The sequence below is a fragment of the Dermacentor silvarum genome, chromosome 2 (assembly GCF_013339745.2).
Source record: "Dermacentor silvarum isolate Dsil-2018 chromosome 2, BIME_Dsil_1.4, whole genome shotgun sequence".
Taxonomy (NCBI): domain Eukaryota; kingdom Metazoa; phylum Arthropoda; class Arachnida; order Ixodida; family Ixodidae; genus Dermacentor; species Dermacentor silvarum.
Genome location: NC_051155.1, coordinates 8,757,734 through 8,769,562, shown reverse-complemented (window position 1 = coordinate 8,769,562; position 11,829 = coordinate 8,757,734). Strand labels below are relative to the sequence as shown.

At 47.3% G+C, this 11,829-nt stretch overlaps 1 protein-coding gene across 1 annotated transcript in view; it reads left to right on the top strand.

The window, feature by feature from the left end:
* The first annotated feature begins 6,993 nt into the window (after positions 1-6,993).
* Positions 6,994-11,829, top strand: part of LOC119441304 (heparan-sulfate 6-O-sulfotransferase 1) — a 63,416-nt gene continuing 58,580 nt past the window's right edge. The window contains exon 1 of the mRNA XM_037705926.2: positions 6,994-7,575. Coding sequence (XP_037561854.1) covers positions 7,085-7,575 — 491 coding nt within the window. The 5' untranslated portion in view covers positions 6,994-7,084. The remainder of the gene's footprint in view (positions 7,576-11,829) is intronic.

Genomic DNA, 11,829 nt, shown 5'->3' with positions numbered 1-11,829 from the left:
TTGTTAAATCAAATCAGGTTTGTTTTTTCCATAAAGAAATGGAGGGAGGCCTGAACAAAAAGTGAAAACTAGTTAACTTGACAAAGGCTCCGGCCTATGCTTATGTACAGTTATATATGGGTAAGCAAAATGAAGTTAACAGGGCTGTTGCTGACACAAAGCTTTTATTTTCAAGAAGTACAGCAAGCCATTATTTCATGCACTTCAACTCATGTGCAATGGCTCAACTTCAGCTGCTTGGCCCTCTGCCGCTTTCCTGCCTTGTCACAGTTCATTCCTTTCACATAAGAATGCAGACGTGTGACAAGGTAAAAACTAATTATTTTAGCTGTGAGGCTAAGAGCTTGCACATTACAGACAACTTCGAGGGAAAGCTTACTCTTAACAACTTCCAGCATATCCATAACGCTGTTAGAGTGTAGCTCACTCTGAGAGAAGCATTCTGTGAAAAGATCCCCTAGAATTTTCACAAAGCCGTACAGCTGACTGGAGACATAAAGGAGGCCTCCTCGGTCACAGAAGTTTGTTAGCCGGGCAAGTTGAAAACTTTCGCCTGGTGGCGTCATAGTGAGCAGCTTTATGCATTCTTGGCATTTTGTGCTGGAATTGACAATACACTTCCGCGCAACATAGCCCGCAATGTGGTAAGTGAGCCTCGAGTCGCTTCTGGCCACGTGCTTGTTATGGTCGTTTGAAACCCGCAGGCCTGTGCAATGCTGGGGTACCACGTTTGTGTGGCCTCTGTGGCAGTAGCGCTAGCAGCAGTTTGACTGCACTCATTTCGGTCACATGATGCTTCGAGAGATTCAACTTACAGTAAGGAGGCCAGTGTACCTTCCTCGCAGTTTCCTTCGCTAACTGACCTAACTACACCATAAAAAGAAAAACAATTCACAGTGATCAGGAACTGCATTGGAGTTGAGCACAAAACGTGGCTCGAAATGGAGCTCGCATACTGCGCTCGTGTCGTCCAGGGGAGGTTCTATGGAGGTTCTTTTCCCACTCTTTCCACCTGTTTTTATCCTTCGGGACGCCAAAGAAGCACAACTTCAGCCCATCCTTCACATAAACATAGCCTGTTTGGCACCCAGGCGCATAACAGTGGTTTTGTCGATGCCGCGGCATGGCTCAGTTACTGCAAGGCATACTAATCTCTTGCAGGCTATGTGCGAAAAAAAAAAAAAAAAAACACTGAAGGAAAAAATGTCACAGTTTCGCCCTAAGGGCGAAGCAATGAATGCGATAGCAACACAGCAATGTCATACTAAGTAAGGTGAGCGGCTTTGGTAGCAATATGAATTGTAGTAAACATGAGCTGATTAAGTAAGCAGGTGTGCTGCGGCGTAAGTAGACCGACATGAAGAGAGACTCGATGACCACGAGAAGGCGCGTGTGAAACAGTGGTGTTGATGAGAAGCGCTTCCCGTGGGCAGCGCGTGCGAAGGGACACAACTGTAGCGCTGCACTGCCGATCCGGACAGCATTGCATGTGTAGCGTGCGTTGGAAAATGTGGCCCGACTATTGCTAACTGAATGAATAAGCGTGGTGTGAGCGCGCACAAACAAACATGAATAGATCACACTGAATGACTGCAGACGACTGCCAAAACGCTGGCAGCAAGCACATACGCCGCAACGGGCGAAGGTACGTGCGGTCTATCGCTTCAACGGAAACTGAGCCGTGTGGAGATAAGAGACGGCGCGGCGAGCGACGAGCGCGGTTGTTGGCAGAGCAGAAGTGCGCCCCCCCGCTCCCTCCGGCGCTGGCTACCCGCTTCCTTGCTTGCGCGTGGGAGATTGAGTGCGTTCGCTACCCGCCGGGGTAGGTCAGTCAGCTACGGCGTTGCGCTGCTGAGCTCGAGATCGCGGGATCAAATCCCGGCCGCGGCGGCCGCATTTCGATGGAGGCGAAATGCAAAAACGCCCGTGTGCTTGCGTTGTAGTGCACGTTAAAGAACCCCAGGTGGTCTAAATTAATCCGGAGCCCTCCACTACGGCGTGCCTCATAATCAGAACTGGTTTTGGCACGTAAAACCCCAGAAAGAAGAAGAAGAGTGCGTTCGCTCTCCGTAATAGCGGAAGCGCGCGTCCCCGCACGCTTCCGCTCGGGCATACGGCACGTGGCGAAGATTTTATCTATAGGGAACCTCACGGCGACGCCGACGGCAGAAATCCGATTGAAGTGTCCACATAATTGCTATCGCAAAAAAAAAGAAACCCACGCGACGACGTCCACAGAAAAAACAACGCAGCTCAGCAACTCCAACTAATATGATCGGGCACTGGGCGGGCACTAGGCAGCTGCGCCGTCGCACCCACGTTCCATGGATGGATGGATGGATGGATGGATGGATGAGGCTGAACCGTTTAAATCGGGCGGTGGCATACGCCACCTAGCCATGACCATTAACATAATTTGTACTTTGTGGTGGGTGAAATTTCACCCCTGCCTTAATTTTATCCACCAATCAGATAACCTCTGCTTGGTTATTTCTACCCGCTTAAAGTATATTTTGCCTTCACTGTCCCTAAACCCCAATGCTTTGAAAAAATCAGCCCCGTTGCCTTGCACTGTAGGGTTAAGCCCCTTACAGAAAAGTATGAGGTGTTCAGCCGTTTCCTCTTCTTCTCCACACGCACAGCACAACGTGTCTATACCTTGGTACTTGACTCGGTACATCTTAGTCCGCAATACTCCCGTCCTGGCTTCAAACAACAAAGAGCTTCCCCTAGAATTATCGTAGATATTTTCTTTGGCAATTTCTTGCTTGAAAGTTCGGTATGTGCCCAGTGCTGATTTCGTCTGCATCCCTGCTTTCCACAGACCCCTCTCTGTTTCCTTAACCTTTTTCTTAACCGCTGTTTCCTGGTCTGCACCCCTCCTGCAGTCCAAATATTTGATTGACAGTTTTCTGGTCAGCTTCCTCCATTTTGTATCAACATTCCTCATGTACAAATAACTGAATAATTGAAACCGACGCCAGCGCCGCCGCTCGGGCTATCAGAGAAGCTCATATTTGCGACATTCGTGGAGCCGCCGCATCGCATAGCCTCCGCCAGAGAGTAAGCCCACTGCCCCCTTCTAGTACACTGTACCACTGTACTAGACACTGGGCCTCTTCGATTATCAGTCCCTGACAGTCCCGGACTGCTTGGGACTGCTGTGCCGCATTCGATTTTGCTCGGACAGCTTCCGAAGCTCCGCCCACTAGTCCGAGTGTTGTCAGAAGCGCGTTCGTTTTTTCACGGACCGGAAGTTCCGGACTGCCCGCGGACTGTTGGAGCTGTCAGCAGATGTTTGCTCGGACAAGCGCAAGTAGCTAGCAGACGACGGCTGTCTTTAAAAAGATGAGCGTGGTGTTTGACGCCATGTTGTGAAAGATTTCGTGTGCTTCTGCATACGTTGCGCGCTCCAGACGGCAACTACTGTGCATTGAGTTATCGCTTCTGTTACATCGGTGCTTTGTGTGCCATCATGCAAGTTTTTACGAGCCGTCTAATTGTTGTAGCTTTAGTCTTCGTGTTTTTTAAAGAAAGCAGCACAGCGATCAGGCGCACATGCTTGCTTTTCTTAATGTGTTTCACGAAATCAGTCATGCGCATTGCAGGTAAATTTTGCTTTTCGGGTAAGTGAAACTAGCGTACGGGCAAGGAATCATATATTGCAATGTGGCTATTTCATGCCGGTAGCTGGGGTGGTATACAATATAGGAGCTTCGCGGATTGCTGTTTACATATATGTTGATCTCTTTTGCTACCAAGTTCGAGCGTTTTATTTTTGACGTGCAGGATTAGTAGGCGGTGTACACGCGCTCTCTCACGCGTCGGGCCTTTAATTAGCAGACGGTCTCGCAAGCTTTGAGGATGTAGGCGGGTGCTTTCTGCCTGAACAGCGACGTGGCACGACCATGATTTCGGAGTCTCTCCACAGCAATTTTAGGGCCAATAAATATATTTCACCACCACCACGATTTTGCTTACGTCCGTGTGGGAATTCACCTTAAATTTCTCAGGCAATGAGCTGGCTAGCGCGACGTAATAAACTGCGCTTTGCGAAAACGTTCTACGCGCTCAAGCTACGGTTACACTGTGCTAGCTTCATGGTTGTGTCGGCGACGTACGCCTCTGAGACTGCACCATTGCGGAGGCCACGCTAATAAAAACGCTGGGTAGGGGGCTATCTACGAGTAGCAAAGAGCAGACGACGGCAGCCAGGAGAGTGACTTCCGGTCGTGGTGCTTCGACCGAAATCTCGGACCATATTTTTTACCTCCATGTCTCGGACAGTCCCCGTTCTCCCGACAGCTGGATCACGTGACTGTGACGCGCTTTTCTGTCAGGGCTAGTGAGACCGGAAGCCGCGGACGGTTTGCGGACAGTACGGGATCGCATAATCGAAGAGGCCCACTGTACTCTAGTTTTGGTACAGTGGCTAGAATAGGGAAGTGTAACGAAGGCCCCGCCGCTCGCGTGCGCGTTTCAGATGCAGCCGCAAGGCGGCGCTGACGCTTGTATTCACGTCGCCCGACCAGGCCCGACGATCGACTAGCCGGATAAGCGCCCCGATTCGCGATGCGAATTTCCTTGTCTTTATCTCAAATGGCACATCTTGCTCAGCCACTCGTGTTCGCGAAGATCGCAGCAACATTATAGCGACATATGCGCCCTATAAGTTCGCGTACAACACGTCATTTGCTTGCGAGATCTAGGCCGTCTTGGCATGTTTACCTCGGAGGCCGCGCGGACACGCCTCGAGTTTTGCTTCACTGCGGTCTTATTTTACGCGCCAAATTACTGTCTATAAACGCACGCTTGAACGAAAACAACTGTTCTTGCTTGCAAAGATGAATTGAGTCCGAGTTGTTCGTTAAAGAAAGATTCAATCGGATTTCACTTAAATATATGTAACTGCCCTTAATTGGCATGCACCGATGATTATGTTACATAAAAGTTGCCTTGGCTCGCTCAATATTTTCACGTTTGCAAGATTTCTTGAAAACTGGTATGTTATAAGCAAAATATGGTGCGATTATTGATCATTTTTGCAGCTTCAAAGCACTGCATGATTGCTACCTTCTGTTTGGGTGGGAGCTTCTCGATCTTCTTCTTCAGTGCACTTTCTTCAATCGCGTGATTTGCCTGTTTTTGCTGCGCGAGAGCCTCGTCCAAGCTTTTCGCTTTGGCTCTTAGGCGGCGCACCGTAGCTTGGGTCCTTGCCTATAGCTTCCTGACGTAATTTTCCTTACGCTTTAGCTGCCTAGGTCGACACCTCTGGTTGATCAATAGCCTTCTGAGGTACTTGGAGGCGATGCAGCACTTCTCAGGGCCACTTACAAGCCCCTTGCACTTCGTGGGGTAGAGGCTTTCATACCAGCTTGTCATGTTGGAGCTGCGCGCAAGAGGGAACTCCACCGACCACGCAGCGTCAGAACAGAGCTGCATGCTGTCAACAGCCTCTAGGAGGGATGGAGAATCGCAGTGCTCATCAAGTGAGAGCTCGACACCACGTACAAACACTTAGTGTTCGATCATGCTGTCCCCGCAACGAAACAGCACAAGCTTTTGGGCGTGAAGCAAGCTCATGATTGGCCCCACTATGCAGACGCTATATGCGACAAAAAGGGAAGTTTCAGAAAAAAACGTGCTTACCCCACTGATTGGAAGGCACGATCACATTTTGGTAATCCAGAGTTGGCGCCAAGCGTGGGTGCTTCATCCGATGTGTCGGATGAGGCCACGTCGATTCGCTATTTCTTTTTTTGGAGGTGCAAACTGTGGGTCCAACATTTCTTTGGGATTACTTTTCTTAGGCACTGGCTTGGAGATGTACTTGGGGACGTTTGGAAAGATCGTCAGTATCGCATCCGGCTGTAGCAATGGCCTGCTCCTTTCCAGGCGGCGGCGGGCGCACCAGCTCACCACTGATGATGTGTTCAAAGTGACGCGACACAAACTGCGGATCGAAATGCAGTTCGCACAAAGCGGCATTTCGTTCGAGTGGCTTGTCCACCCGAGGTATGTTGCGCTGCCACTTTCGGTACGTCTCCTCGTCTTACGGTACCCCGAAGAGCGACAACTTCTTTTTGCACGATTTGTAACCAGTCGTGCAGACAGGCACAAAACAGCGACTTTGACGGCGGCTCAACCCTGAGCACTTGTCGGCACCGCACGAAACATTACTTCGCACGATAATTTCCAACAGAAAGCGGGAGAAACTCGCGGACCAATTCGTATCGGGCGCGCTGCTTGACGTATAAACGAGTGCGAGCGCCCCCTGGCGGATGCATCACAAGCGGCGACGGTGGTTGCCATAGGAGCCACCGGGCGGTAATCACACTTCCCTATTCTAGCCACTGTAGTTTTGGTGAGCAGCCCAGAGTTGCCAGCATAATGTTTTCTATACCGCTAACCTTGGGCGATGTTGTGGTCGGTATTTAGTCTCGCGCCTTAGCTGCTGGTTTCGAGCTGATATAGTTCTAAAGTTCGTGTGATATTGTCCTTACTTATTAAATAGACAAAAAAAAAGAAAACGCGGAAACATTGATATCAGTTATTTCTGTCACAATTTTTGGGACATAAGAATATATTCTTTTATGAAAAAAAATACATATTTTACTTGACAGTGCATAGCGTTCAATAATTCGTTTGCAGCATCTAATGTACAATCGCATTGGCATGCAATGCAGTTATTCATGCATATGATCCCTCGACAAAATTCTAAAACGAGGAGGCTGCGTGCTTGTCAAGAAGATGTCGGCCACTTTCGAAGTATGCTTGCAGTATGACAAAGCATGGACTTCAAGATTGCTTTTTATCGTGTGTTTTGTATGCTCTGGCTTTTCCTCACTGACTATTATTATTATTTTTGTTCATTTCTCCACGCTTTCGGCAACTTTCTTCGGCCCTCCGAGTCGCTCAATCTTGGGAGCCATGCTTTCGGCCACCTTTGCGCAAAAGTATGGCCTTCGAGATAAAAGAGAGCCTCTAGCGACTCGCCTCGACTAGCCCTAGCCACCCACCCTCGCGTCTGCTGTTCTCACCACCTCGTCGCCTGCGTGCGTGCCGCGGCGATGAGCGCGCAGGCATGGTCCGCGGCGTGGCCCTGCTGTGCGCGCTCGCCGTGTTCGTGCTCGTGGCGGCGGCCTACCTGTTTCCAAGGCTGCCCAACCGCCGCGCGAATGTCGGCCGCGCGGGTCTGGGACCTCCGCGGTACGTGACGCGGGAGGGCCGGCCCAGCAAGCTCTCCTTCGAAGACATGCTGCGTGACGATTTCGAGTTCGACATGCGCGGTTCGGACGTCATGGTGTTCCTGCACATTCAGAAGACGGGCGGCACCGTGTTCGGCCGGCACCTCGTGCGCGACCTCGCCCTGGAGCGGCCCTGCCAGTGCCTGCGCGGCCGCAAGCGTTGCCGGTGTGCGCGGCCCCCGTCGGCGGCGGCGGGCGGCCAGCGCTCGTGGCTCTTCAGCCGCTACTCGACGGGCTGGAAGTGCGGCTTGCACGCCGACTGGACCGAGCTGACGGCCTGCGTCGACCGGGCCATGGATCGCGCCGAGAGATCGCCTGCCAAGCGCCGGTGAGCAGGCATCGCGCGTCTTGTCGAATCTCGATACAGGTGGGACTCGAATGAAATATGGAGCGCACATTCGGTCAGGCAGTCTAGCAAATGCCCGAAAGTGAAAACGCTTTAAATGGGTAAGGGCACACAAGTTTGAAATATCGGACAACAGCCAGAGAAAAAGCACCAAGTTGCAAGTAACGTATATGTTCATGGATCATTCAAACACCACTACGGAAGATAAAAGAAATGCACGCCACATACATAGACACGTACAAAACTAGTATATAAATAAAGTGCCGCAGGAGTTCATGCCCACACTTTGATCTTAGCTAAAGACCGAGACGCCTTTTGGCTAAGGACATAAAGGCGTTCGTGCAGAAATTTCTATACACATCTGTTGTACCACGTTGTGGCACATATTAAAATTTTTTTTTTAGTGCAATGAAGAGCTAATAATCGGGAGTGTGCAGTGCTGCAGTGGTTACTCGTTAAATGCTGTGAAACTCTCGTTTCTATAGGAATTTTTCAATCTGTATACATATTTACGATCATGTTTATGCAGCCCTATGCTGGAAACAATGTTAAGTATGTGCAATTCCACTCTGACCTGAGAGAAATGCCGGCAGATGCCGCACCAGCTCTCAGAAATGAATCTGTTGTTTATCAAGGTGCTCCACATGTGACACATACTTTCAGAATGTCTGAGCAACTTCTGCGATAACATATGCACATTTTCTGTAGTTACTGTTGAAATGTCTTTTATGCTTGAGTCATTTCCGAGACAGGCCACCAGTGATCATCTGGCAGTTGGCACCCCTTTACTCATGGCCAGATTGCTGAGGGCCCAGTTAAAAAAACAAGGGGGGTGCCCCCCCTCCCGCCTTACCCTCTCATCAATCTTGAGACTTGGTGCTCTTTAGAATTCGCTACAACGAACACATGCCGTATTTGCTCGAAGGATCTCCGGAGTGTTTATGAACATCGCCTGGGGCATCTACTTTCTCGCAGAGCACGTGGAGAGATTGTCATTGGAATTGAACTATACCAGGAGACGAAGAGACATGGAGAGCATTAAGATTTGTCGGCATAGTTGGTTCTTACTGAAAGAAGGGTAAACTGCGTGAGAAATTGCGACGAAAGGAAGAAATACATACAACACTTAGAAGTGTTGTATGTGTTTCTTCCATTCCTGTTAACCTTTAGCGCAGTTTACCCTTGTTTCAATAGACATCTTCCCTCGAAAATCAGGAAGCACATTCGGGAAAAATTACTTTTCCTCTATGTGCTTCATAAGTTTGGCAGCGCACGCTTTGGTTGCCTGCGTGTGATAGCGCTGCCGAAGTAGGCAAGTGGGCCTTTTTCTGAAACTGATCGCACATCCATACAGTAGTACGCTACCAATCGTCTGGCTGTTCTGTGATTTCATCCAGCAACACAAATTTAAGCTCTCCTGAGGCAGCGTTTCCATACAAACAGTGACATTATGTATATTGTATATGTGGACTGAGCACAACAAATAATTTAAATGATTTGTTATTCAAATGTTTTCATCATGCGGGGAACTAATCTTTAGAAAAGGTGGCACCTATAGAAAATGAGATCGATACCGAACTGTCACTAAAATGTTTTTAATAACTCCCTCGAATAAACAACCATACATATTTTCATTTATGCACAAATCGTTCACTTTTAAACAGGTAATACATTTACATTTTTGCAGGCAATATACACTTATAAGAGAAGGAAACACATTCATATTGCACACGTCTTTTCTGCTATCAACTTGTGGAATAAATTTACAATTTGCAAAAATTTTCTACTTCAACACAGTGTAGAAAATAGGTTATGCGTTTCGCAGAAATTCAACCTTGAAATTGGCCGTGTGTACGTCTTAACATGTTTTCTCTTTTTATTCATCTTTAAGAAACGAAAGAAAGGTATGTACGTTTGTACAAGCATTTTCGTACCCTTTGCTGGGGCAGTTTTGTTGATGAGAGCTTCAACATTGACCCTCCTAAGAATCTCCGTCTGCATGCTCAGCATTGCTAAGGCTTAAGCATCAGTAATCGTTGATCGAAGCCTGTTCTTGATCAATTTCAACTTGCTGAATGATCGTTTGCCAGTGCAATTTGTGACCATCAAGCACAAAAAAAATTCTAACACCAACATGAACATCTGGGATTGAACCTTCAAGCTTTTCACCAATTAGTAGTTTCAGCATGTCTGCCACAGAAAAACAGCCTTCGTTGCTCGCGAATGAAATAAACTGTTCAAGCTCATCACGAAATGTGCCAGCCAGATCAGAAGGATACTTTTTCACGAGGTCCATTGCCTGCAGGCACCATCTGCACTGGGGAAAAGCAGTTCCAATCTGCAATAGCAGCAAACTGCGAGCAGACTTCGGTGTAAGTGCTCAAGCGAGCTGTGAGAGCATGCAGGAGATTGTTAATCATGAAGAAGAAAGTTTCACAGTGTAACTTAGTTGAAGCATCGTGTGGCTGTGGCATGTGGCGTGAAAACAATCGTGTCGATTGTTTTCGCTTTCTCTGGGTGCTTGCTTTGTACGAAGCATTGTCTGACACTTCCTTCGCAAGCTTTTCAATTTCATCAAACCTCTCCCTTAAGCCGGATACATAATCACACAACAATTTCATCAAGCTTACGACAGCATTCAATGACAGTGTTGGGCTCTGAAGTGCCTTGCTTACCCGAATACCGGACATGCTAAACTCTATTGTGGTCAAGACATGCTAAACGCGTAGATGCTGGCGCCGTTTGGATACCGACAGTCCGCTGCGCTGCAGCCACTCCTCTCGTCTGCTGCCTTGCAGCGGGGCACGATGTCGCAGCTTGACATGTCACCGATCGCTACGTTTGCAGCCCACAACGCAACAAGGGCGAACCATGATGCTCGCGAAAAGAAAGAACAAGACCAACACTGACCGCGCAGCTCTCGTCAACACTGAGCACGTTGTAACACAAGCAGACGACACTTGCTGTGGGCCGGAAGTGCTTTTTGTGTAGTGATACATGTCGTTGTGCCTTTTCTTTCTGTTACTTTCTTTTTATAGAAACAAATTAACTAACATATAAACTATTACGAACAACATTTGTTCACCTTAATGTTGGAAAAGTTATAGATGATGCACCCTGGGCAGCCAATCGGATAGCTCGCCCTACTGACGTGATATGGTCAAGTCGCGTCACTTGGTCAGGGGCGGCTGAAAACTCAGTCGATTGGCGTGCTGCGATCGGTAGCTATATACCTTTTTGAAACCTTATAATAAATTACACGCTTTACGTGGACTGTTTAGATGCATCAATTAATGATCAGAAGGACATACACTAACGACTCACTGTGTTTGTACAAAATCATCAAAATCGTTTCACGGTCTCATTAAGGCTATCAAAACGCTTTGGGGCCTCAGGTGAAACATAAGTGGGTCAACACCTGGGGTAAAAATTCTTGCTTATAAATCCTCTTATGGATTATGCTAGGACTGTTTGGGATCTGTATTACAAATAAAACCAAAAAAAAATGTTGCTATAATCCAGAGGTTTATATTTAACAGGTATTGTCACAGTCAGTCCCACACTATACTTTGAAGGTTAATAAAACATTGTTATACAGGTTATATGTGAAGAGATATAAGTACAGAAGGAGGTCCCATAGTAAAACTGTCAGGGGGACCTCCTGTTAAACAATGTATGGAAAAAAAAAAAACATAAACAAGAGTTAGCAGCTTAGGAATAAGCAGCATTATATAAGTATGTAAACATAATAAATTGCAAAGTGAGTAGATACAATAAAGAGATAATAAACAAATATAAGTAATGCGTAATACAAAAGTGTAGAAGCATGAACAAGTATTTACTAGCTGTAAAGAGAACCGTTCAAACGTGTTGCAAAACATTTAATGCACATGCTAATAAAATCTAACTTTATAATGCAAAAGAGCGAAACAAAAACAGTACTAGAAACATAATGCTTCCTGACTTACTCTTGCTAGATTTGTGAAAGCAATGAGCAATGGAAGTATGTTTACTGATCATCAACTTGCTTGTTGACAAATACAAATGTTTCAAAATTATAACAAATGAAAATCTATAGATCGCCACATCCAGTACATTCAACCAGCTAAAATTCTAAATGAGTGTTTCAAATAGCTTTATTTCTAGATGAATGGAATGCATTCCCTGACTGGGATGTCAGCCTCGTGTGTTGAAAAATTTTTGCAATGTGCACACGAAGTTCATTAATAAATAATA